Genomic DNA, 25,961 nt, shown 5'->3' on the forward strand with positions numbered 1-25,961 from the left:
CGCATCTTCAGCTTCCAAGACTCCAGTCTATCCCGGGGTAGTTGAAGTCTCCCATAACAACCGTGTAACCTCTTTTGCATTCTCGCTTCATCTCGGCATCCATTTCTTTATCAATATCTCTGGTTTGCCCGGGTGGACGATAGTATAAGCCCATCTTTATTTCATGCCCTTTCCTACCCGGTATTTTAACCCATAGCGATTCCAGTTTGTTGGTCGTCTCCGCTTCTTTTTATTTATTTATTTATTCGATTTTTTTTAGCCCGTCCTCCCAAAAGAGCCCAGAACGGGTTACAATGAATATATTGGTGCATTAAAATTATAAGTAAGATAGGTACTTAGAAATTCCCTTACTGTCCCGAAGGCTCACAATCTAACTAAAGTACCAGGAAAAATGACAATTAGAAGAGTAATAAAGAAAGAAAAATAGAGATAGAGGAGAAAAATAAGAAAATAAACATTCTAATAAGATTACAATGATCTAAAGGAATTTGAAAGGTTAAAAAGAGGGGAGATAGGAATAGATGCAGAGGGAGAAACCGTTGAAGCAATAGAATTCTGGGGAAATTTAAATGAAATTTGAATGATAAAATAAAACAAAACAAGTGGCAAAACAATGAGTGAGATTAAAAAAATATATCATAAACTAAAAAGAAGTGAAAATAAAATCAAAACAGAACGGGCCCCCGAGCCAACCGTTGGTCCGATGGCCGGACTGCAGCCCTCCTCCATCGGTTTATATATATTTGATTTTGTATCCATATTTCTGGATGCTTGCAAAAATTTTATGTTGAAAAACTAATAAATAAATCTTTTTTTTTTTTTTTAAAAGAAAGAATATTTAATTCTTTCTCTGTATGTTATCAATGCAATGCATATACAGTAAAACCCCAAAATATTAATAGAGAGAGAGAGAGAGTTATTGTGTAGGACGACTTTCACTATGACGTGATGTGCGTATTGCAAGACCTCACTCATTTAGAACAGTCGCTACACTCCCACAGCGTCACAGAAAGAAGAACCATTGGCTCAGTTGTCATGCGCATATATTGTACGCACTCGTATTGAAACCTCGCTCGTTTATAAAGTTAAAATTTAATAAAACATTTTGCTCGTCTTGCAAAACACTCGCACACCAAGTTACTCCAAGGTTTTACTGTACTATGAATCACAAATGGGCTTGCCTTAGAGGTCATGATTTCTAATGAAAGATTTATGAAGTATAATGACCCTGACTGAGCTGTGCCGAGAAATGTGTAACTTTGCCTTCAATTTTGTTTTGCTGCGAGTCTATGAATAAAATGATGCTTTTGAACATTTAAAAAAAAAATGCCACACCAGCTTACCTTTGTGTTCGTGCAGGATTTTCCTCTCTTGTACTCCTTGTGGCCACCTCTCTTATCAAGCTTGTTCCACAAAGCTTTAGCCTTCCAACTCGACACTTTGGATTTAAGCCTACTATAAAAATGTTTGTACTCCAGTGGATCTAGGTCGAGTTGACGAGTGAGGATATTAAAGGCCTGCAGGGTGCCTTTGCAAGTGGTGGCTTGGACAAAATTTTCAAAGAGTTGACCAGGTCGATGTGGTTTCTCATCATTTTCCCCCATCTTCTGTTGTTCTTTTGCGCTATGGTGCGGTACAAAAGATCATCGAATGCTTGTCGACATCTTTCACCTAAAAGAAAAATATATTAATATGTTAAATAGATATGTCTTCAGTACAAGTAGAAAAATGTTGAAATGTATAAACCAATTGAATTTGGCTCATAGAGAGGCTGTCTCATTTCTAAATGCAAAGCAAAGACCTCTCTTTTCCAACTTTTTTGTTTTGTTTTTATTTGGGCTTCTTTGCTCTTTGCAATTGCAAGCTGCTTTGAAGTCTCTGAATGAAATGTGGTCAGTCAAGTTATTTGAATGAACATATATTTCATAATTGTTTACTAACTCTTCATAAGACTAGATTTTTAAATGCAACCAACATGGCTACATGTGGCTACCAAATGATTTTTTTTTTCTATCTTTTATGGCTGCAACCATAAGGGAATCTGCAAAGGTTAATTGAAATATCTAAGGAAAATCAGCTGGTGGGCATACTCTGGAGCTCTCAAAGACTTCCAAAACTACACTTCCCCCTCCCAATTCATGGTTTTAGGACTCGCAATTTCAATTATTCTCTGACACTTGGGGGCCATATCTGAAAGCAGCAAAGTGAAACTGAAAGCAAAAAAAAAAAAAGGGGTTTTTTTTTAGAGCAGGTCCATGAACACACAAATACAGCGGTGTGAACGGGGAATATTGGTCGCAATAGATGCAACCACGAATACGTGAAATCAAGCACTGAGAATACGTGAACAAGAACGGATTATAGATAGTCCTTTAGTCGCCTATTTTCAGTTTACAAAACACTGTCCCAATCGTTTTTTTATTCTGTTCTTTCATAGTCAATGCCTAGTCTAATATGATGGAAAGAGATAGAAACATGATGGCAGATAAAGACCAAATGGCCCATCCACAGTAACCATTATCTCTGTCTCTTGCCAAGAGATCCCACATGTCTGTCCCAGGCCCTTTTGAATTCAGACACAGTCTCTGTCTCCACCACCTCTTCCGGGAGACTGTTCCATGCATCTACCACCCTTTCTGTAACAAAAAGTATTTCCTTAGATTATTCCAGAGCCTATCACCTCTTAACTTCATCCTATGCCCTCTCATTGCAGAGCTTCCTTTCACATGAAAGAGACTCGACTCATGTGAATTTACGTCACATAGGTATTTAAATGTCTGTATCATATCTCCCCTCTCCCGCCTTTCCTCCAAAGTATACAGATCGAGATCTTTTTTTTTTTTTTTTTTTAGTTCAAAGAGTTTTATTGATTTTATAAAAGATGAATTCAAAGACAACAATATGCGTGCTCCAACAAGGAGCACATTATAACAATGTCATTAACAAATGTGAAGTGCATCCATGGTGAGATAATAGTCATGAAATGATTGAATGCATCAGAAATAGAATAGAAGATGAAAGTTCTGTCCCCATACGCCTTATGATGAAGACCACACACCATTTTAGTAGCCTTCCTCTGGACAGACTCCATCTTTTTTATCTTTTTGAAGGTACAGCCTGCAGAATTGTACACAATATTCTAAATGAGGTCTCGCCAAAGTCATATACAGGATCATCAATACCTCCTTTTTCCTACTGGCCATACCTCTCACTATGCAAACTAGTATTCTTCTAGCTTTTGCCGTCACCTTTTCAACCTGTTTGGCCACCTTAAGATCATCACATACAATCACACCCAAGTCCCACTCTTCTGTTCTTCACCCCCTAAACCGTACCATTTCCCTCGGGTTTTTGCAGCCCAAATGCGATTGATCTTACAAGCTCTTAGCTATCATCTTAATTCCTGTTGCATAAGGTGTTAACTGACCACCATCTTACAGTCATGTTTATTCAGAAACTTCTTGATTGCCATTTGCAAAATAGCAGCAAAGCAGTTTACCAAACAAGTCATATCTTCCCCTTCACTCCTTCTTAATGAGGGATTATCTGTGCTTATCCCATGCTTTCTGGATTTTGGTTGCTGTTTTTGCTTCCACCATCTCCTGTGGAATCTGCCACCCTTTAAAGAATGTTTTCTATGTTTTAGCCTTGCCCCTTTAAGTCTCATGACATCTGGTTCCAGAATTTCCTTTCAAAAAAGTTTGGCTTTTGCGCACATGTGTATAAATGTATCACGAGACACTGAACAGGTGAACTTTCCAGTGAGTGGAACACACAGAATTGTGTGTGTACTTTGGAAAAATGTGTTTCTGAGCAGAAAGAAAGCAGCACTGCCAAACGTTTCTTGAAAAAAAGAAGATATTTTCCCCCCTTGGTCACTCCCATGTCCTTCTTTCCAGACCACATTCAGACACTCCTTAGGAACAAAAAAAAAGCATGTTTAGGGAAAAGTTCATTTCAGATTTTGTTCCTGAGGGATATTTTAAAATTTGTAACTAAATTTGCTCCCTTTACAAGAATTAAGATCCCTGCCTTAAGTGCCATGAAAGGCTGAAAATAAAGTTATTACTATTAATGGAAAAGGCAGAGTAAATGATGTCAGGGCTTTAAATGATTTACAGTCCCTTGTTTAGTTCAAAAATAACTTGTGCTTGTTTAATCTCTCAGAGACCTAATTTTTTTTTTTTTTTTAGAAAACCATCATAAGAAAGTTGGATATCTTCCCAATCAGTTTGTTCTTTCTCAAGTAAAAAAGCTGAAGCTCAAGTTTATTACAGTTTTTCTCATAAAGCGATCGTACCTCATAACCCCACTTTGAGGGGAAAACAAAGAGCAGCCAAATGACGAGGGACAAGTGATTGGCAACGGCAGCCTCAGAACAAATCCTTGCAAGGACGGAATTACTCCTTCTCTACCCACCCAAATGCCACAATCAGAAAAAAAACAAACCAAAAAAACACTACATTGAAGTATTCCTTAGCAATAGTTAAAACATACGGCAATTTTAACCTAAAACCTTCAACATGTTTTCGTGTTGAAGGTATGCTTTTCCCAAAACTGCAAGAATTTTGTTTATATTGTTTTTTGGGGTTTTTTTGGGGGGGATCGTCAACTTTTCTTTTTGAGTTGCTGCCCCGATGGTGTCGGGTTCTGAGAACAACAGGAACAGGTTTTTTCAATTTGTAACTTTTCTGGGAAGCACTCCTCCTTCCCTTGTCCAAATGTCTTCAGGATAGGCAAACAGAGCAACTTTCTGTCCTTAACGCTAGCATTCAGCTGAACTATTTGCAAGGCACTATTACTGAATGCAACATAAGAACATAAGGATTGCCACTGCTGGGTCAAACCAGTGGTGCATCGTGCCCAGCAGTCCGCTCACGTGGCGGCCCTTAGGTCAAAGACCAGTGCCCTATTTGAGTCTAGTCTTACCTGCGTACTTTCTGGTTCAGCAGGAACTTGTCTAACTTTATCTTGAATCCCTGGAGGGTGTTTTCCCTTATAATAGCCTCCAGAAGAGCGTTCCAGTTTTCTACCACTCTCTGGGTGAAGAAGAACTTCCTTACGTTTGTAGGGAATCTATCCCCTTTTAACTTTAGAGAGTGTCCTCTTGTTCTCCCTACCTTGGAGAGGGTGAACAATCTGTCCTTATCTACTAAGTCTATTCCCTTCATTATCTTGAATGTTTCCATCATGTCCCCTCTCAGTCTCCTCTTTTCAAGGGAGAAGAGGCCCAGTTTCTCTAATCTCTCACTGTATAGCAACTCCTCCAGCCCCTTAACCATTTTAGTCGCTCTTCTCTGGACCCTTTCGAGTAGTAGCACAGTAGCAGCAAACAGATGAAGTAGTCTAAGAATTCCCCCCTGTCAAACTCTGAATAGTGGGGGGGGGGGGGGCATGTGATAATACAGAGCTAAGCAGAGGCTCCTTGCCTTGGCTCCGATCTACCCTTGCTAGAATCACAGCCTGGGTGTCGGAGAACTGCCCATAAGAACCAGTCAAAGAGAAGCGTCAGGAAAGCACAGAAATGATGGCATCGGTGCCTACGTCCTCACCACCGATCTTCACACTTCAGGATGAAGAGGTTAAGGAGCTTGCAAAAATTTTGTCTGCAGTCATTGACGATTGCCTCTCTAAATTTCAGACTACCATACAGGACATTAAGGAAGGAAAGGGCATATATAAAAGGGAAAAAGAGGGTTTTCAGGATATAAGGGAGTAGGAATCAAAGGGTTAGACAAAAGATCACATACAGGTCATGGGCCGCCGCGGGAGCGGACCACTGGGCTCGATGGATCCTTGGTCTGACCCAGCGGAGGCAAATTCTTATGTTCTTATGACAGGTACTAAGGTCTCAGCTGACTTCAAGATTTGAATCTGGAAAATCTTAATATCCCCTGACCCACTGGTGTACAAAGGGAAAGGGGCGGGGGGGGGAGGGAGTTGGACCATCCCCGGCATCAACTTTGTGGTGTGTTGCCACCTCTCCTCTTTACAACATTGCCGGCAGCGGGCAGGCTGTCCTACATGCTGCTCACACCAGCCTCGTCCTTCCTTTGATGTCACTTCCTGTGCACGGGACCAGGAAGTGACATCAGAAGGCAGCCTCAGCCAGTGTGAGCAGTGGCTAGGTCAGCCTGCTCACTGCTGGAAAAGAGGTACGATGGGGAGGGCACAACACAATCATTTGTTGGGCGCCTCCACCACAGGGCATCAACTTCCCTTGCTACAAAACTGCCCTGACCTCTTGAAAGCATTAACTTGTTCTGACCTTCCTGGGCCCTAAAACTGAGAATTCTGCTCATGGCAAAGAACATAAGAGTTTTCATACTGGGACAGACCGAAGTTCCATCAAGCCCAGTATCCTGTTTCCAACAGTGGCTAACCCAGGTCAAAAGTTTCTGGCAAGATCCCAAAGAGCAAAACTGATTTTATGCTGCTTATCCTAGGAATAAGCAGTGGATTTTCCCCCATTAAAAATGGCTTATGGATTTTCCTTTCTACACAGTAAATAATGGCAGAAAAAGACCCTCACGGTCCATCCAGTCTGCCCAAAAAGAGCCATGCCCATCACTCCGTGTAGGCCCAGATCACCCACATTTAAATGCTGGTTGTGAAGTCACCACCGTTGCAAGCATTTTGTGCAGCCAAACGTGATGGGGATGATACATGATGTATTGCTGGACAGTATTCAAGATGCCTTTCTCGTCCTTCTTAAGCTGCACAGTTCCCCCACTTCCAGTATGTGACAACAACAGAAACCTTCACCTGTCTCTTGCCACATGCGGGACGTAGCCCATACAAGCTTGCCCGGCATCGGGCTCCATTGCCCCATGCTGGATTTGGGCACTCTTTGCCTCTCACCATGGTGCTGGACACAGACTGGCAGCCTTTTACAAAGTTAGCAAAACCTTTGTTTAAACCCTGCTAAGCTAAAATGTTTTCACTATATTCTTCTGGCAATGAGTTTGAGTTTAATTACATGTTGAGTGAAGAAATAATTTACTGGTTTGTTTTAAAATTACCACTTAGTAGCCTCATTTCATGCCCCCTATGCCTAGTATTTTTGGAAAGAGTAAACAAGCGATTCACACCTGTTTTACCCTTCTCAGCCATTTACAGCCCTCAATCTTATCTGCCTGGGATCTTTTCCAGATAAGCCCCGCCAAAAAGTTAACCCCCGCCACAGATTTAGCTAACACCATGCTAAGTGAATACTTGGGGAAAGTGATATACAAGGGGGGGCTCCGCCCTCCCTTGAACCCCCCCTCCCGAGTCATTATTCAAATCATGTGAATAATTTCCTCGGAGGGCTTCAATAGTTTAATAATTTATAAGGTGGTGTGGCTTAAGTTTTCGCCCGTGTACTTTTTGCACTAGTGGTGGCGGGGCTTAAGTTTTCGCCCGTGCACTTTTTGCACTAGTGGTGGCGGGGCTTAAGTTTTCGCCCGTGCACTTTTTGCACTAGTGGTGGCGGGGCTTAAGTTTTCGCCCGTGCACTTTTTGCATTAGTGGCGGGGCTTATCTGGAAAAGACCCTCTGCCTGATCAGTCTCTTATCCAGGCAGAAGAGCCCTTGCCTCTTTTGCCTTTCTGCTTAGAGAGGAGCTGTTTTAATTTTGTTTTGTCTCACAGTCCTTTCAAGGTGGGAGGGCAGAAAAAAAAAGTTTAAAGAAGCACAGAGAAGTGAAATAAAAATATTGTGGTTACTACAGGAAGCCCTTTCTTCATTTTCACAATATATAATATTTCTAAGTACAGGATGTACTAAAATTGAATGCAGAAACAAAACATCAGAGTTGCTTTAACTGCATTTCTACTTGCAAGAGAACTGTACAATGTTATGTGGATCAATTTATAAGGGGATCTCAGACTTATACTTACAAAGGGCTTGATTTAAGTTACTAGAAACCTTAGCATAGCTCAGGGTTAATGAGCTGATTCTTTTTCTTTTTTTTCTTCAAATCACCATTTCCCCCTGCCCAAACATAAACACATTATCGATTGCCTCCACCATTAAACAATTTCTCTCCTTGAAACCACATACCCCAAGACAACGCCCTTTCCTCAAGACTCCCACCAACCACAAACATTCCAACAACGTACAATTACCACTCTCTGAGAGTCACTGGCTCAAGGCAAGGCTCCTTTAGAAACCTTGAGCTAAAACTTGCAGAGCATAAAAGGGTAAGCGGAATAAAAGGAAGAGTGTTGTACTCTTATACTGCAGTATAATCTCGTTATAATGGACTCACTTATAACAGAATATTGTCTACAGCGAACAAGGTCCGATGGTCCCGGCCGTGCGCCTTTACGAACATGCAGAAAAGCACCGCATATAGCGGACTCGCATATAACGGAATTTCGCATAAAACAGACAAACAATTTGGTCCCCAGAGCCGCTTTTAGCTGTAGTTTTGTTCGGCTATAACAGGCATACAGGCTCCGCCTACAAGGCGCGTGTCGTGTTGGTGATAATCAAAATGCAGCCCAGAAGAAAATGACAGATTATTTTTCTTTCCAGGAGAGTGCGACATAATGCTTTAGAACATCTTTTAGGGTTCTGGTTTTGCAATCATTTCGTGCTGTACCAATGTTTTGCCGAGTTTTGTTATTGATTATGCTGCTATGCTTGTGCAGTGACTGTTGTTCATTGATTGTACGTTGTTTCAAGTTGACCTAAATAAAGTTTTTAAAAAAAACGCAACTGGACACAACAGACTTTTTCCAGGTCCCTCGAAGTTCGTTATAACGAGATTATACTGTAGTTCACATGTGAACTTGTGAACACAAGGAAAAACCCAGAATGCATTCCATCGATTTACTGCTGCGGCAACGTTGCGTTGCCAATCACCCAGGGAAGCAACTTTCGTGACTTTGCTCCAAGTGATGGAAATCAGTTGCCACACGAGATAAAGTAGGAGAACAATTATTTGAGATTTAGGAAGTTTATTTTCCAACTCCATCATATTGCCACCATCCCTAAAGTTTTCTTTCCAATCCCTTTACCCGATCCCCTTCTAAATTCAATGAAACAAAATGTATTTCTATACTAAAATTTAAACAGAAAACAATAGGAATTACTTCATTAAATATACAAGACAAACCATGTTCTTATTATTAACATGGCATTTCAAGTTTCCATAATCTGGTCCCCGTGCCCTCCTGTTCCCATTCACTTCAGATCCATCCCTTCCCATCCTCATTCATTTTGGAATGGATCTGTCCCCTACCATCCCTGTGGTATCAATGACTATTTTGTTACTAAAACTGCAGATTCCTGTTGTCTCCTTCCCCCCGTGCACACCTCTATTTGTGCGTGAGACTATTATGGGTTGTGGCCTATCCCATTTGGCCTTAAAATCAGGCACGCTGCTGGCCTCAATAACCTCTAGTGGAGGCCAGCAGCGTGCCTGATTTTAAGGCCAAATGGGATAGACACGTGGGATCTATTCACAGAGAAAGATAGAGGGTGGGTCATTGAGGTGGGCAGACTAGATGGGCCGTGGCCCTTATCTGCCGTCTGTTTCTATGTTTCTCTAGACCAGCCTTGTCCAAGTTCAGTCCTCAAGGGCTTCAAGCAGATCTTTTAAAGATACCCCTTTTTTATTATTTAACTTTGTTTGCATTTCAAATATTATTCACAAGACAAACACTCTTGTTACCAGAAACTCAGATGAGATATCGTACAAGAAAAAAAAAAAAAAAAGAGGGGGATGGGGGGGTTCAAAAGTAAGCCCCTCATTAAAAAAAGGAAGCAACAGAGTTATCTCGTCATCAGACCACTATTAGTGGGGAGTGGTCAAAGAAAGAGTAAGGAGACTCATTGATATTCAATTTAACTAATCAAAGGAAAGGGCCTAATGTGAAAACCCATTCGCTACTCTTCTAATTCCAATTTTTAGAGGCACTTTGTTATAGAATCGCTCTCTTGATAGGCGCTTAAGTTTCAAGTATTGCTGCTTAACAAGCTTAATCGAGCTTCTTATTCAATTTAGATAGGTGCCTCCAAAATAGGTGCCTAACCGGTACCGGTACTGGTTACAGAATTTGGGCTTGAGTGACCATAAGTGGCGTTATCAATCAAGAATGAATGAATAAATAATAATCTTCCACATGACATGCAAAAAATAAGAGGTTAAGGCAGGGGTGTCAAAGTCCCTCCTCGAGGGCCGCAATCCAGTCGGGTTTTCAGGATTTCCCCCATGAATATGCATGCGATCTATTAGCATACCATGGAAGCAGTGCATGCAAATAGATCTCATGCATATTCATAGGGGAAATCCTGAAAACCCGACTGGATTGCGGCCCTCGAGGAGGGACTCTGACACCCCTGGGTTAAGGCAACAAGAATCCACAACCACCCGTTTACACAAAGCAAGATGAAGCCAAGTTCACCAGCTGCAACCAAGTAATCATTATATGCAGTAATGATAGCTTTTAAGGAGACGACTGCTATGAAAAACTGTACTTAGAATTTGTCATGGAAGTGGAAGTTTACTAAGCAAAAGTTTTAAAAGCTGGTGCAGAAGCCAAATGCCAGTTTGCCTTGCTGGCAGTTCATGTGTGACTTGTGAGCAAAAAAATGAGCAAAGATCATTTGCCATGTGTCCTCCAGCCTTTTTCATGTAAAGGGGTTGATTTGTGAATATGTGAAAGATTGCAAAATTAGTGGTTATGTGTGAGCTTGAAAACCGCTTTGATCAGCTTATTCAGATTGGGTATTAACGCAACACTTCAAGGATATACAGTATTTCAAAAACCCACTTTATATTGGATTGTCAACAGTAGACAATTCCATAAATGAGACACCCAAGTAACACACTTAAGAGACTGTTTGCAGTTGCAGTTGGCAGTCAAGTGGGCAAGATTTAGATTAATGCATTTACAGCATTTAAAGAGCTGCAATGGAGAACTTTGGAGGGGCCACATGTTGGAGACCTAAGCACATCACGGAGCTAGCTTTAGCAATTTAGTATTGAGGAATAATAATAACATAATTGTAGGATATAGTTTTTTCCCTGTTTTTATATAATTAGTTCATATAAGGTTATGGATATCCCACATTGATACAATATATTGTAAAGCTTAGGTCTTGATTGTTGTATTTAGGTTGCCCTGAATATAGATTTTGGGAAGAATAACAGTGTTTTTATTTTGTATTTTTTAGGCACTTATGACTACATCACAATAAGTGGACTAGGAAGTTTCCAGTCCCGATTTTTGATCTGATTCTCTGAAGAAGCGAGGGCGCGAAACGGGCCCGTCAGAACCAGTGATAAAGCATTAAGATAAATGGCCTAGGAAATAGATTTTGATACAAATTAAAGCAACTAAGAATTTTTTTTAAGATTACTGAATTGGCACATTAGAATCATTTAGGTTGGGTAACCAACTGAGAAGAAATTTCTTTCTGCAAGAACTGATTTAGCAATATTTTCTCCGAATTCCACTTTTGGACGTAATAAACATATTAATAGCCATACAAGATTAGGGAAGCCACCCCTTACCTCCAGATATGGGCAACAAAGAAGGTTCAAATCAAATGCAAGGAAGTTTTTCTTCACCCAAAGGGTCGTGGACAAATGGAATGCGCTCCCGGAGGAAGTGATCCGGCAGAGTACAGTACAGGGATTCAAACAGGGATTGGACAGATTCCTGAGGGAAAAGGGGATCGTGGGGTACTGAGGGAGGTGCTGGAGTGTTGCATAAGTATAGACAGCTCACCAGGACGTGCAGGTGCAAGGCCGGAGGGTTAGGACATTGATGGGAAGATAGGACTTCGATGAGAAACCTAGGGGGCAAGGGGGCCCCTTCTGGTGATTAAGGCAGGTCATGACCTGTTGGGCCGCCGCGGGGGCGGACTGCTGGGCGGGATGGACCTCTGGTCTGACCCGGCAGAGGCACTGCTTATGTTCTTATGTTCTTATGTTATCCTGCTGAGCTCCAGGAACCTGGATAGATCACTGTTGGAGACAGGAGACGCTAGACTTGATGACCTTTGGTCCAACCTAGGATGGCACATTTTCAGTTCCAAACTAATTTACTGGCCCTTACTCTACCCAACCACTGAACAAAGATAAGGTACTGGGTGGATCCTGCATGCTACTGAAATCTTCAAATGCCATTTAAACAAGAATGCCACTTTAACATGTCAAGATATAATTTCACAGCAAATCACACTTCCAGAACCTAAAGAAAACACCAATTTAACAAACTCTGGGGAAAAAAAAGCTACCAGTAAAACATAAAAGGATTGAAAACGGCAATAACCACAAAGAATGGAGACAAAGAGCAAAAACAGCCAGAAAAGGTTTGAATACTCACTGGGCACAGCAGAGCAACAATTTCTAAAAAGATGTGTAACAGTTTAGGAAAATATTTCCTCTCAGACGCTGCATCTACCAGATATAAGCTTTATGTATTCTATGGAAGTCCAATATGACTTGTATTGATTTAAAATGCGTTTAAAGAGCCTCTAACGACACAGCTTCAGAAAAGTGCTACTATTTCAGTGCCTTTGTGATGTCATCAGCTACATCATGTGATCGATCTCGCAGAAAGATTCTGTTTGGTCACCACATTCCAATCGTACAGCCATAAAAATAGCCATACCGGGACAGATCAATAGTTCTTCCAGCCCAGTATCTTATTTCCACAGTGGCCAATCTAGGTCAGAACTACCCAAATGGCAACACTCCATGCTACCAATCCCAGGGCAAGCATTCGCTTCTCCCATGTCTGTCTCAATAGCAAACTGAGGACTGTTCCTCCAGGAACTTGTCCAAACCATTTTTAAACCCATCTACGTTAATCACCGTTACCACATCCTCTGGCAACGATATAGAGGCATTATAATATTCTTAGTCTTATTTACCATACCTTTTCTAATAAGTCTTGGCATCTTTTCTTTTATGGCTATTGCAGCACATTGGGCAAAAGGTTTCATTATATTATCTACAATGACACCTAAATCTTTTTCTTTGGCACTGACCCCTAAGGTTGACCCTACCATCTGGTAAATATGGTTTAGATCAGTGGTCCCCAACCCTGTCCTGGAGGACCACCAGGCCAGTCGGGTTTTCGGGATAGCCCTAATGAATATGCATGAGGCAGATTTGCATGCCTGTCACCTCCATTATATGCAAATCTCTCTCATGCATATTCATTAGGGCTATCCTGAAAACCCGATTGGCCTGGTGGTCCTCCAGGACAGGGTTGGGAACCACTGGTTTAGATTATTCTTCCCAATGTGCATTATTTTACATTTGTCCATATTAAATTTAATCTGCCATTTGGATGCCCATTCTTCTAATTTCCTAAAGTTTGTCTGCAATTTTTCACAGTCCGCATGCGTTTTAACAAACTCTGAACAGTTTAGCATCATCTGCAAATTTAATCACCTTACTCATTAATCCAATTTCCAGATCATTTATAAATATGTTAAATATGCACCAGTCCCAGAACAGAACTCTGTGGCACTCCACTATTTAGCCTCCATTGAGAAAAAATGGCTATTTAACCCCACCTTCTGTTTTCTATCCAATAACCAATTCTTAATCCACATCAAAACAATGCCTCCTATCCCACGACTCTTTAATTTTCTCAGAAGCCTCTCACAGGGAACTTTGTCAAAAGCTTTCTGAAAATCTAGATACACTCTGCGTCAACTGGCTGTCCTTTATCCACATGTTTATTCACCCTCTACGTCAACTGGCTGTCCTTTATCCACATGTTTATTCACCCTCTACGTCAACTGGCTGTCCTTTATCCACATGTTTATTCACCCTCTACGTCAACTGGCTGTCCTTTATCCACATGTTTATTCATCCTCTACGTCAACTGGCTGTCCTTTATCCACATGTTTATTCACCCTCTACATCAACTGGCTGTCCTTTATCCACATGTTTATTCACCCTCTACGTCAAATGGCTGTCCTTTATCCACATGTTTATTCATCCTCTACGTCAGGGGTGTCAAAGTCCCTCCTCGAGGGCCGTAATCCAGTCGGGTTTTCTGGATTTCCCCAATGAATATGCATTGAAAGCAGTGCATGCACATAGATCTCATGCAGATTCATTGGGGAAATCCTGAAAACCCGACTGGATTCCGGCCCTCGAGGACCGACTTCGACACCTGTGCTCTACGTCAACTGGCTGTCCTTTATCCACATGTTTATTCACCCTCTACATCAAATGGCTGTCCTTTATCCACATGTTTATTCACCCTCTACGTCAACTGGCTGTCCTTTATCCACATGTTTATTCATACCTTCAAAAATATGTAGCAAATTGGTGAGGCAAGACCTCCCTTGGCTGAACCCATGCTGACTCTAATATTAAACATGTTTGTTTACATCAGAGAGAATAAAAATAAACCACAGCATAATATATAGAATTAACGTTATCATTAGCTTTTACTCATGTAGATGTTTCAAAAAAGGTACACACAGGTGTAACTTCTTGTTATTTTTTTTTTTTGGGGGGGGGGGTGGTACTAAAGGCAAAATTGACTCCCTCCATTGTCTGCCGAAATGACTTCCTTACTGCTTCCCCCTCTTCTGTCCCTAAAATAAGTAGGCAAGCATGGAGAACATTTTGCTCTAGCATTTAGAATATACTGGTGTGCACCATGTCTACAGGCAGGATTTGAGGAATGGATCTCAGACAAGTAAGAATTTCCTGAGAGGAAATATAACAATGGGGAAAGGGTGTGCTGTAGCCGAAAAATTTGGCAGATACATCCATCCAGGAACGCTAGAACAACTGCTCAGTCATACTAAAGGGAAGTTTTAGTTTCCACATAAATGACCAATAAATGAAATGTATTTTCTCTGGCACAATAAAAACGTCAGGCTTCTTGGTGTAACTAATTACTACTATTAATTATTTATAGAGTGCTACCAGACGTACGCAGCGCTGCACAGAGTCACAAAGGAGAGTCTCTGCTCGAATGAGCTCACAATCTAATCAATCAAGACAGACAAACAGGATGCCGGCGTTGGGGTTACAATTAGCGGGGAACGGTTAAACTTCTGGCTAGGGTGATGAGCAGAGGAAGAGAGTTATGATTTGAAGGCAAACCTTGAAAAGGTGGGCTTTCGGTCTATTTTTGAACAAGGCAAACAGGGCAGTGAGGTGAAAGGAACAAATTCTGGAACTGGTTCTTGGGGAGGTGTATAGGGAGAGACAAGAGAGGAGAGATACTGAGGCGCTGCAGAGTGAACACACTTGTAGGTTAGTAACAGGAGTTTGAACTGTATGGAAAGGCAGATAGGGAGCCAGTGAGGATGCAGAAGATGAGTCATGCAGCAGAGTTTTGCACAAATTGCAGGAGGGGGGGAGAAGCGGTTCGGTAGGAGGCCTGTTAGAAGCAAATTGCAATAGTCTAAGAGTGAGGTATTGAGGACATGGCCAAGGTAGTGTGCTCAGAGAGGAAGGGGCAAATTTTGACGATGTTGTAAAGACAGACGCAACAGGCTTTAGCAGTCTGTTGGATGTGCGTAGAAAGTGAGAGGATGGAGTCAAAGATGACTCTAAGGTTACGAGCAGAGGAGACAGGAATGATAACGGATAAGTGCTGGTGGCTGGCTTGCACTCATCATTCCCACCAAGAAATATCTGTTGGAATGTATGGAACGTCAAAGAGTCAATTCTTGTATTTTGAGTCAGATAATTCTAGGATGCTTTCCTGTTTAATCCCCGGGTTGTTCACAGAACCTCATATCACCCTTTGTGTTTTCCAAAAGCACCTGCTGCTGTAATACTGCCCAACTTGCACTGAATACCAAAAGGAAACCCACTAATCTTTTTTTTTCTCTTTCAGCTGTGTTAGAAGCAGAAGTCAGGTTCACTTTAAAAGTGATCTAGTAGTCACTAAAGCCAGAAAGCTTTTCATATATTGTATATCTGCTTTCTTTTCAGATTGCTTCCCAAACATTATGATTTTGTGTTTTAATTAAAAAAACAAAAAAACAAACCAAGGTGACATTTGAGTAGCAAACAAAGAAAGGGCTCTAGGAAGATTTAGCATGGATGTTCTCCAGACCACTTCTTCCATATACAAAACATTTATCATTGTCTCACTGGAAAACTATGTGTTGAGTGCATCAAAGACAAAAAAAAAAAACCACCACCAAAAAAGTAAGTAAATACCTTTGTCACGCCCTGATGCATTGCACTGCCAAAGCAGCATGAACTTTTTGGGTTACACACACAATGGCAACAGCTATTTTTCAAACATGTGTAAGAGCAACATCACTAGGAAGTCTGCACATATAAGCAGAATTACATACATGTGACACCACTCATATGTATTATCTGCACAAGTGCAAGTGGCGGATTTTGGAAGTCTGCACATAGTAACATAGTAAATGAACGGGTCCATCCAGTCTGCCCATTAGTTATACTCATTAAAAATACATGATTAAATTAACTTGTCTCTTCTTTGATATTTCTGGGTCATAGACTGTAAAGTCCACCTGGTATTGTCCTAGGTTCCATTTAATCAAGCCCTTGTGACATCACTGCTGAGGTTGGCTCACAGGCACTGGTGGAATGAGCCATTATGACATCACAATCTCAGCTCTGGAATGTTGCTACTCTTTGGGTTTCTGCCAAGTAACATAGTAAATGACGGTAGATAAAGACCTGAACGGTCCATCCAGTCTGCCCATTAGTTATACTCATTAAAAATACATGATTAAATTAACTTGTCTCTTCTTTGATATTTCTGGGCCAATGACTAACGTCCACCTTGTATTGTCCTAGGTTCCAACTGCTGAACTTGCCATCTAAGCTCAAACCAGCCTACCCAACCATCCCGTTGTTTGCAGGATATCTACTGTAAAGTCTGGCCAATAATGTCCTCATGTTCCAAGTGAGTGGAGTTCCCATCGATGCCCTCCCCAGCCCATCCTACACCTAATCACCATATATGGGACACAAACCGTACAGGCCTGTCCACCAAAACTCAAACCTTTTGCAGTTGAAGGTGGTTTTGAACATCACAGAAGTACATACAATTCCCTCCTCAACATTTCCAAACCTGAATTCTAAAGCAAGAAGTTTACCGCCTGACTGAGGAAGGCAATGGCAAACCATCCCACCAACCATCTGCCGAGAAATCATCCTGCAAATGGAAGCCCCCATAAGTCACTTACAACTTGGTACCTATCTTTACCCACTTCTCTAAACTTATGTTTAGAACAAAACATTGTTATTATAGGCATTTGGTTTGTTCCAAAGTGCATTTTCTGAAAACATCAGAAATTATATTTAAAAAGTGCTCAGGTTAGTTTTGGTTTTTTTTAAACTGCTGGCTGTGGCATTTAAAACACACCCACTCTTCCCCAAATTCTATACATGACATCTAAAAAAACTCCACATTTCTATAAAAAGGTATGCATACCTTAAAGAATCACACTAGGCACCAGTGGCACGCCCACTTAGGCCAGGGAAAACCAGGCCTATATACCTGCGCCTAATGCGTGCTCATCGGGCATATTCTATAACAGCGTTCATAAATATTAGGAATGCCCATGATCCGCCCACGCTCCTCCCCCCTGTCACGCCCCCTTTTCAGAGTCATGTAAAACTGATTTTATAGAATATTCGGACCAAGTTGGGTGTGTAACTTTTAATTAGTGTTAGTGTCAAATTATCAGTGTTGATTAGACTTCTTAAACAAGTTGTGCACACAACATAAGACACCATGTACAGAATTTGGAGGTATATCTATACATTAGACACACACATGTGTGTGTAAATATATGCAAATTTAACAGTTGAGAGGGGACAGATTCAGAACCAATGCTAGGAAGTTCTTCTTCACCCAAAGGGTGATGGACACCTGGAACGCGCTTCCAGAGGGCGTGATAAGTCAGGGTACGGTATTGGCGTTCAAAAAGGGATTAGATGATTTCCTGAAGGAAAAGGGGATAGAAGGGTATAGATAGAAGATTACTATACAGGTCCTGGACCTGATGGGCGTGATGGACCTCTGGTCTGACCCAGCAGAGGCACTGCTTATGTTAGAGGTATATGTGTGTATATACAGTAAGTATATACATATGGTATGATGTATAATATATACATACCCCTATATGTATACACTTACTGTGTGTGTGTATGTATGTATGTATATATCAATATAGATATATAACTATAGATATATATAGATATATATATATAGAGAGAGAGATATGTGTGTGTACACACACACAAAGAACCTCTTTGCAGACAGTCAACAGTGTTAAATTTGCACACAGATTGCTGACTGTCAGAAGCTATATGAACAGTGGTGATATTCAACTGCTAAACATATATTGATTGGTTTACTACTACTGTTAATCATTTCTACAGCACTGTACACATTATATGCAGGTTCTATCTCTGTCCCTAGCAGGCTCACAATGTAAGTTTTTGTACCTGGGGCAATAGAGTGCCAAGTGACCTGCCCGGGGTCACAAGTAGGCTACAGTAAGTGCTTTAGGGCAAGAGGGCTATGTGTTAAAACAACCTTGAAGCATTTATCTAGCTAAATTAAATCACCTAGGGACCCGTTTTTACTAAAACACATTACAATCTGGCCTTAATGCTCCGGAAACTCACCCATTAAAACGTGGTCCAGCTTTTAATGCGGCGGTATTTAGGGTTCTTTAAATATTTGGGATTTTTGCAGGGCAGTCCACCAATTTGAATTCTGGCGAGAAAGTCAGTTGGTCTCTTTTTCCATAAAATGAAAACGTTTCTGGTGAGTTTAAAAGATGTTCTCCCCACGAAGATGGGTTACATGTATCCCATCTTCATGGGGAGAACTTTTAAACCTACCAGAAACTTTTCCATTCTATGGAAAAAGAGACCAACTGACTTTCCCACCAAAATTCAAATTGGTGGACTGCCCTGTTCCCAATCAGGCCAGTGAACCCACTATTTACAAAGTCAAACTGCAGACTTCAGAACATACCCTGAAGAAAGCCACAGCATGATGGCTGAAATGTCAGTTTCTACCCGAGAAGATGCAGCGAGACCCGGAAACCTGCAACAAGCACAACGCCAGCTGCAGAAACCCAGAGAGAACATGTAACCTAGCTTCACGGGAGAACATCTTAAAATTCACCAGAGACTTTTCCATTCTATGAGGAAAAAAAACCAACCCAGACCAACTGACTTTCCCGCCAAAATTCAAATTTCTGACCAACTGACTTTCCCGCCAAAAATCAAATTTCCCAATCAGGTCAGTGAACCCACAATTTACAAAGACAAACTGCAGACCCTGAAGAAAGCCATCGGTTTCTACCTGACAAGACGCAGTGAGACCCGGAAACCTGCAACAAGCATTTTGAACCTCTTTTCAGGGGGTAAGCAAAATAGAACTACCAGCATTAAATTTAAACTACTACTACTCATTTCCATAGCACTACTACATATTATATGCAGGTACCTTTGTTCCTCGTGGGCTCACAATCTAAGTTTTATACCTAGAGCAATGGAGGGTTAGATCACTTGCCCAAGGTCACAAAGGAGCTGCAGTGGGAATCAAACCCAGTTCACCAGGATCAAAGCCCACTGAACTAACCATTAGGCCACTCCTCCACTAAGTACGTGGTGAGCCCAAATTTCTCTGGTGACCCACTTCACAACTGCAAAGAATTAAGACAGAAGCCCCATATAGAAAGTACCTATACTTGAATGTGCACTATTTAAAAATACAGTTGTCGTGACATTTGTTATTTTTTTTTTTTTTTTTAAAAAACCCCAAACATAGGGGTCAATGAACTAAGCTACAGGAATTTCCTGCACATTTATCAGCTCCTTTCACACAGGTTTGCTAGATACCAAAAATATTTTTTTTTAAACTTACTATTGAGGCCGAAAGAAGGAAAAATAGTACAGCTTACTGAGGTGTAGTTATCTTTGTGTGCAAGAAAAGAATTCAAGAAATTCATAATGAATGAGCTGCTTTGCATGCCTTAAGTATTACACCAGTTCATTATTTAAGAATTTCAGTGTCTGCTTCGAAAAACATAGAACCAGCTATTCCACCTAATTCCTTCTGCTTGTCAAGATAAAGGTCGGAGGAATTGTCCAATGAGACAGCAGCCTGTTCCCAAGTTTAAAGTTTGAAATACTACCCATTTGGAAGACTGGATGGTTTTACTGTACTAAAAATTCCACATTCCTTTGACTGTCTCCCACCATCCAACAAATTTTGTGTGTATATAACTAAATTTACTGTTCTTGATTGCTTTAAATTCATTCAATCAAGACTGAAGGATTTTGCAGCTACAACTGCCTCTCCACCTTAATCTTGGCCTATAAAATAATCTGACTCACCAGATAATAAATGACTTGTACCATTGAATGAAATGCCTTTTTCACTGAGTCATTCAAACATGCCTCGTGTACTTTGAAGCCCAAGGGAACAGTCATAACCACAATCAACTGAGGACTTACCACTCTAACAGATTAGATTTTCAATTACATGCTGCAGTCGTCCCCCCCAAAAAAAGAGCAGCTTACAATAGATAAGCAATTCATGAGGCTGAAGACTCACAAGGCCTCAAAAGTTAACGCTTGAACATTCACTGCAGAATACCCAAATCGACTAAAATAAGGTCTTCATGCCTGCACAGACTTCATAGCCACTATGAATCTGAGTTCTGGTTTTGGAGAACTTCTGTTCTGAACAGTGTTTTTCTTTCGTGCATAGGGAGCAGTTCCACTTTCTGAGGCAGTCCTACCTGGGATATTCTTCTTTGCCAATTCATTTTCCCACAGAAAAAAAAATAAAATAAATAACCAAATGATACTCTCAACATTCTGCTCCACCCACATTTCCCCACATGACTGCTCTGCACTTTGAAATGTCCTGTGTACTCCCTTCTCATTACATCATCAACATAATACAATCAACAAACACAGGCTTCTGGACACAAGAGCTTCAAAGGTTGGTGCCAAGTGCCCTTTAAACTCCAGGCACTTTGTATAAACAAGAATCTGTACCTACAGCGAACAGGTGAATTCCTTGGAAGACTAGTACAGCAGTAATGTCTACCAGTCTTAAGCACAAGGACAAATATTCTTTCCTTGCAGACTGTTGGGAAAATCATGATTGTACTAAATTGTAGAAGCATAATTTTGAAAGAAACCTATACAGATAAAGTACTTACATAGGGCCATATTAGAAATTTAGATCTAGTTGCATTTTGACTCCCTGTATGCTCAATGTCTCCTTTATTGAGCCATCAGAAAACACAATAAAACCACAAATATTCCGCCATATTGAGCTGCTCCTTGTGACCCTGAGAAAGTCACTTAATCCTCCAGGTACACTAGGTAGATTGTGAGCCCGCCGGAACTGATAGGGAAAAAATGCTTCAGTACCTGAATGCAAAACCACTTAGACATAACTAATAAACCGCTTATAAATAATTAATAAACTTTGAAACTTAAAATATTATATCCCTATTGCATAGTAGGGCAGATTCAAAGACTTGACCATATCAGATTTCTCTCTTTCTTTCTTTTTTTTTTTGTCCCTCTATGGGCTTAATTCAGTAAATGGCACTCAAAATCGGAGTCCAAAAAATGATGCTCAATGCCATAATGGCCATCCACTACAGAACAGCATTGAGTGCTGATTTCAGCACCTAAACTTGAGCGCCAAAACTTACATCTGCTGAAACCAGGTGTAATTCCTGGTGCAAATCTCTGGTATTCTATAACATTCTAAGCTTGTGATGCTCCCGATGTATCCTATGTTTGACGCTGTTATCGATACACATTTGGACGGTTCCATGCAAACTTAAGTTTTATGGTATATTTACTTCAGACCCCAGAGGAAGGTTTTTCAACCAAAACACGGATCGTGTCAGGTCCGCACCACCAGTCTTTGCTGTCTATCATTTGGATCAATTTTGTATTGCCTGCATCTCTTTTATCATGAAGGGCATAGAGAAGGTAGACAGGGACAAATTCTTCAGGCTGTGGGGAGCCACAAGTACAAGGGGCACTCGGAGAAATTGAAAAAGGACAGGTTTAGAACAAATGCTAGGAAGTTCTTTTTCACTCAGAGGGTGGTGGACACATGGAACGCGCTCCCGGAGGCTGTGATAGGCCAGAGCACGCTACAGGGGTTCAAGGAGGGTCTGGATAGGTTCCTGAAAGAAAAGGGGATTGAGGGGTACAGATAGAAGTAGAGGTAGGTTATAAGAATAGTCAGAAACCACTTCACAGGTCATGGACCTGATGGGCCGCCGTGGGAGCGGAACCGCTGGGCATGATGGATCTCTGGTCTGACCCAGTGGAGGCAACTTCTTATGTTCTTATGTATGAAGACCATTTGTTATTAAATTTTATATACAGAACATAGTTTCCACAGTTTCCTTCTGTTTTCGGATTCTCCTTTATTTCTGTGGAAGTTTTTGGCGTTTTCATTGTTGTGGATTCTGTAACACCACACACAAATTTTAGAAATGCCCCTGATCCGCCCATGTATCTCCTATGACCACACCCCCTTTTGAGTTGCGTGCCATTCTATAATGATGTGTGCCAAAATGCCAAATTGAAGACATTCACTACCCAGCTTATGGCATTAAATGGCTTATGAGCCAATTTACTGTAGTTGGATCACGCCCACATACTGGTGCTCAGTTTTGGGCAAAAAACAAACAGGAGAAACTGACTTCACAGCAGACCAGATTGGTGCTCAATCCCTTTTATTTTGTAACAGACTTGACATGAATGTGGTTGTGCTACACTCGCTGTCATCTCTAGGCATGGTGATGTTCGAGAGAATTCACTACAAACAAATGAGGAAAGCTTACTAAACTCTGTGATGAATCTCTTCGATCTCTTAAGCAATCACAGCTCTTATCAAGGTATATAATTATAAATTAGTAAAAGTGCTCAGACCACCTAACCCTATGTCATCACTAAACATAGGGTTAGGTGGTCTGAGCACTTTTACTGATCCAATTGAGCATGTGGATCAGTATATCTTATCCATCATGAATTAATAGCAAGACTCCTGAGGCAGGCCTTTCAGGGCCAAAACACAATCGTGTCGAGTCTGGTCTCCTTCGTTGTCATTTTGTGCTGCTCAGTTTGGGGCACCATATATAGAATCCAGGAGTATGTAGCTAATCACACACCAAAAGTACACATTTAGTAGACTCAGGACATCTAAAAAATTGAAATAGCCAAGCTAGGGCAGGATACACAAAGTTCCGACCAGGTTGGGAGCAATTTTATTTTGTCGGGCTATGCTCAGAACAAATAGCATGCACATTATACGGTACATAGACGAAACCACGCGAAACAAAGTCGCACAGACAATGGAGCGCCGACAATCGCGTGCAGGACTTCTGCACGCTGGATTTAAAGAGTATTTTAAAGCGCTCCGAGGGGGGGGTTTGGGCGGGAAATCCCCCCACTTTACTTACAACTGTTGGCGCTCCCGTTGGGGGGAGTTTGGGGGGGAACACTCCATTATAGAGGAAACAGCCTTTATCCCTGTTTTTTAGGGAAAAAGTACAGTTTGCTCTGTAATGGGGGAGTGAACCCCCCCCATGGAAGCGCCAACAGTTGCAAGTAAAGTGGGGGGTTCCCTGCCCAAATCCCCCTTCGGAGTACTTTAAAATACTGTTTTAATCCAGCGCGCAGACGTCCTGCGCGTGACTGTCAGCACTCCATTGTCCGCGCGCCTTTGTCTCACATGGATTTGACACGTCACCCATTATATGCATGCTATTTGTGCCGAGTGCCCTGGTGAAAAGGGGAGGAACTGTGTGCCTGGCGCCTGCGCACAAGAGCTGAATGGTAAGCACAGCTCCTGTGCGCAGGCCCGGTACAGTTCCTGTGATCGACGGAGCTCTCAAGCAAGTTTATTTTTAAGTTTCACAAGCGATTTGGATGCAGCTGTCGTGGCTTGTTTTATGTGCGTGTATGTCCCACACTGTGGTTAGAGTGCAGCTGTTAGGCACGGGTCACAGACAGAAACAAACAGCTACTGGCATCTTCAGACCTGCCGGAAAATTTTCCAAGAGTTGGGTATTCTCTGCTATGCACTACAAGGAGTGCTCATTTTAATGCTAATGAGCTCCTTGCAATGCATTTGCCTAGGATTCTCAGTGACCGCTACCACGACTGGTAAAAGCCCTCCCGAGAACCCTTTTGCGCATCAGAAGTCAAGCTACCTTGCAAGTAACACTGGCTTCAACCAGTTTTGCTTGCCCAGCAAACTTTTGAGCATCTCCCCCCACCCTTTTCCGCCCAGTAAGGTGGTTAGGATTATAATAGCCATCCCATGCAGACTCTCGCACATCTGAGATTTCTAATCCCAAGGTTTCTTGCAGATAGATTACAATAAGGATACCTAAATATCCTAGGGGTCCTTTTGCTAAAAAGATTAGCACATGATAAATACTGCACATCCCATTTTAAATCTATGGGGCTCATGGACTTAATGCACGCGAATGTCTGTTAGCACATGCTAAGCTATATTTAAAGGGCCTCCTAGTGAGTATTTACTGCTTTTTTGCCTAACAATTGCCAGGAAAACAATGGTTTGTGTTTATACTTCCACAATCTGTATATTGGTGATGTCATAATGTGCAGATCAAGGAATGACCCTCCAACAAATCGTATGCTTTTTCCCTAGTTCTGGGGGCAGCAGTAGAAGGCGGCATAAAACCAATGTAGGGAACAACCGACCTAGTAGCCGTTGACTGTCACGCAGGTGGTCCTCAGTTTGATCCCCGAGTCAGATTTTCTACTCGCGCCATTGGTTGGGAATACTGCAGACGGATGGGACTGTCGTTCCAATGAGTAGGAGGGAAAAGTCATAAAATAGGTGGAAAAAAAAAAATCCCCAGATAATTGAGATGAAGGTTCATGATGTCAGGATCATAGCCCTAGTTTCGATTGCCCTGGAAGCACAAAAAGAGAACATTTCTAGCCCCTCCCCAAGAAAAATCACTTATAGGAAACAAGAACAATGAAATAATCAGAATGCTGCAAAACTGCAGGAAAGAAAATGCTTCTATTGTACCACCCCCTTGAATACATATATATGCTGGGGCACAGACAATTAAGCAGGATTATGCATTAGATACGATACATACAGGCTGTTGCTAAATCGAAGAAGTCATTCTACTTATAGAGACTATGGATCTCAAGTGCCCGCGATTATCTCCGTTAGAACTAGGCTCCTATGACGGCAAAAGCACACTAGGCGCATTAAAAGCGATTACAACCGCAATACGTTCACTCCCTGAAGAAGCTCTTGTCAATAGAGCGAAACGGAGAACTTCCGTCGTAACACCACTTCAGGACAGCCGGGTAGAAAAATCACACCTGAGCTAAGTACTATTAAGTACCATTAAAAATAAAGTGAAAATAAGCTCATTTATTTATTTATATGGTTTATACAAAACCACATTAGTAGGTGCATAGAAAAAAACTGCACTTAAAGAACAATAATAAATTAAAGAGACAGTTGGACAGATGATAGGACGCAAGTAGGTTATTGACCAAGAGTGGTTCTAACGGAGATAACCGCGGGCACTTGAGATCCATAGTCTCTATAAGTAGAATGACTTCTTCGATTTAGCAACAGCCTGTATGGTTTGGTAGTTACAGTGTGTAGCACTTGAAAAATTGAAGGTATTAGATACGATACAAACATTTAAATACTTGAAAAGGTATTAATGAACAAGCAAACCTTTTCCAAAGATGGGAAAACTGTAGAACCAGAAAGTATGAAATAAAGCTGAAGAGAGGAAAATTTAGAAGCAACGACAGAAATATTTTTCACAGAAAAGGGTGGCGGATGCTTGGAACGCCCTCCCAGCAAAGGTACGAGTAAAAGAAACAGAAACAATTATGAAATTGAAAAAGGTGCGGGATAGACAGAGGCGCTCTATTTAACAAGAGGACAGCATCAAAGTTCAGACTTTTCAAT

General features: G+C 41.4%; 1 protein-coding gene across 11 annotated transcripts in view; it reads right to left on the reverse strand.

The window, feature by feature from the left end:
• MICAL2 (microtubule associated monooxygenase, calponin and LIM domain containing 2) overlaps nt 1-25,961 on the reverse strand; it is a 256,381-nt gene that overhangs the window by 216,461 nt on the left and 13,959 nt on the right. For all 11 annotated transcript variants that reach the window (XM_033928312.1, XM_033928309.1, XM_033928311.1 and 8 more), the window contains exon 2: nt 1,344-1,671. In XM_033928312.1, coding sequence (XP_033784203.1) covers nt 1,344-1,604 — 261 coding nt within the window. In that variant the 5' untranslated portion in view covers nt 1,605-1,671. The remainder of the gene's footprint in view (nt 1-1,343; nt 1,672-25,961) is intronic.

The sequence above is a fragment of the Geotrypetes seraphini genome, chromosome 19 (assembly GCF_902459505.1).
Source record: "Geotrypetes seraphini chromosome 19, aGeoSer1.1, whole genome shotgun sequence".
NCBI lineage: Eukaryota > Metazoa > Chordata > Amphibia > Gymnophiona > Dermophiidae > Geotrypetes > Geotrypetes seraphini.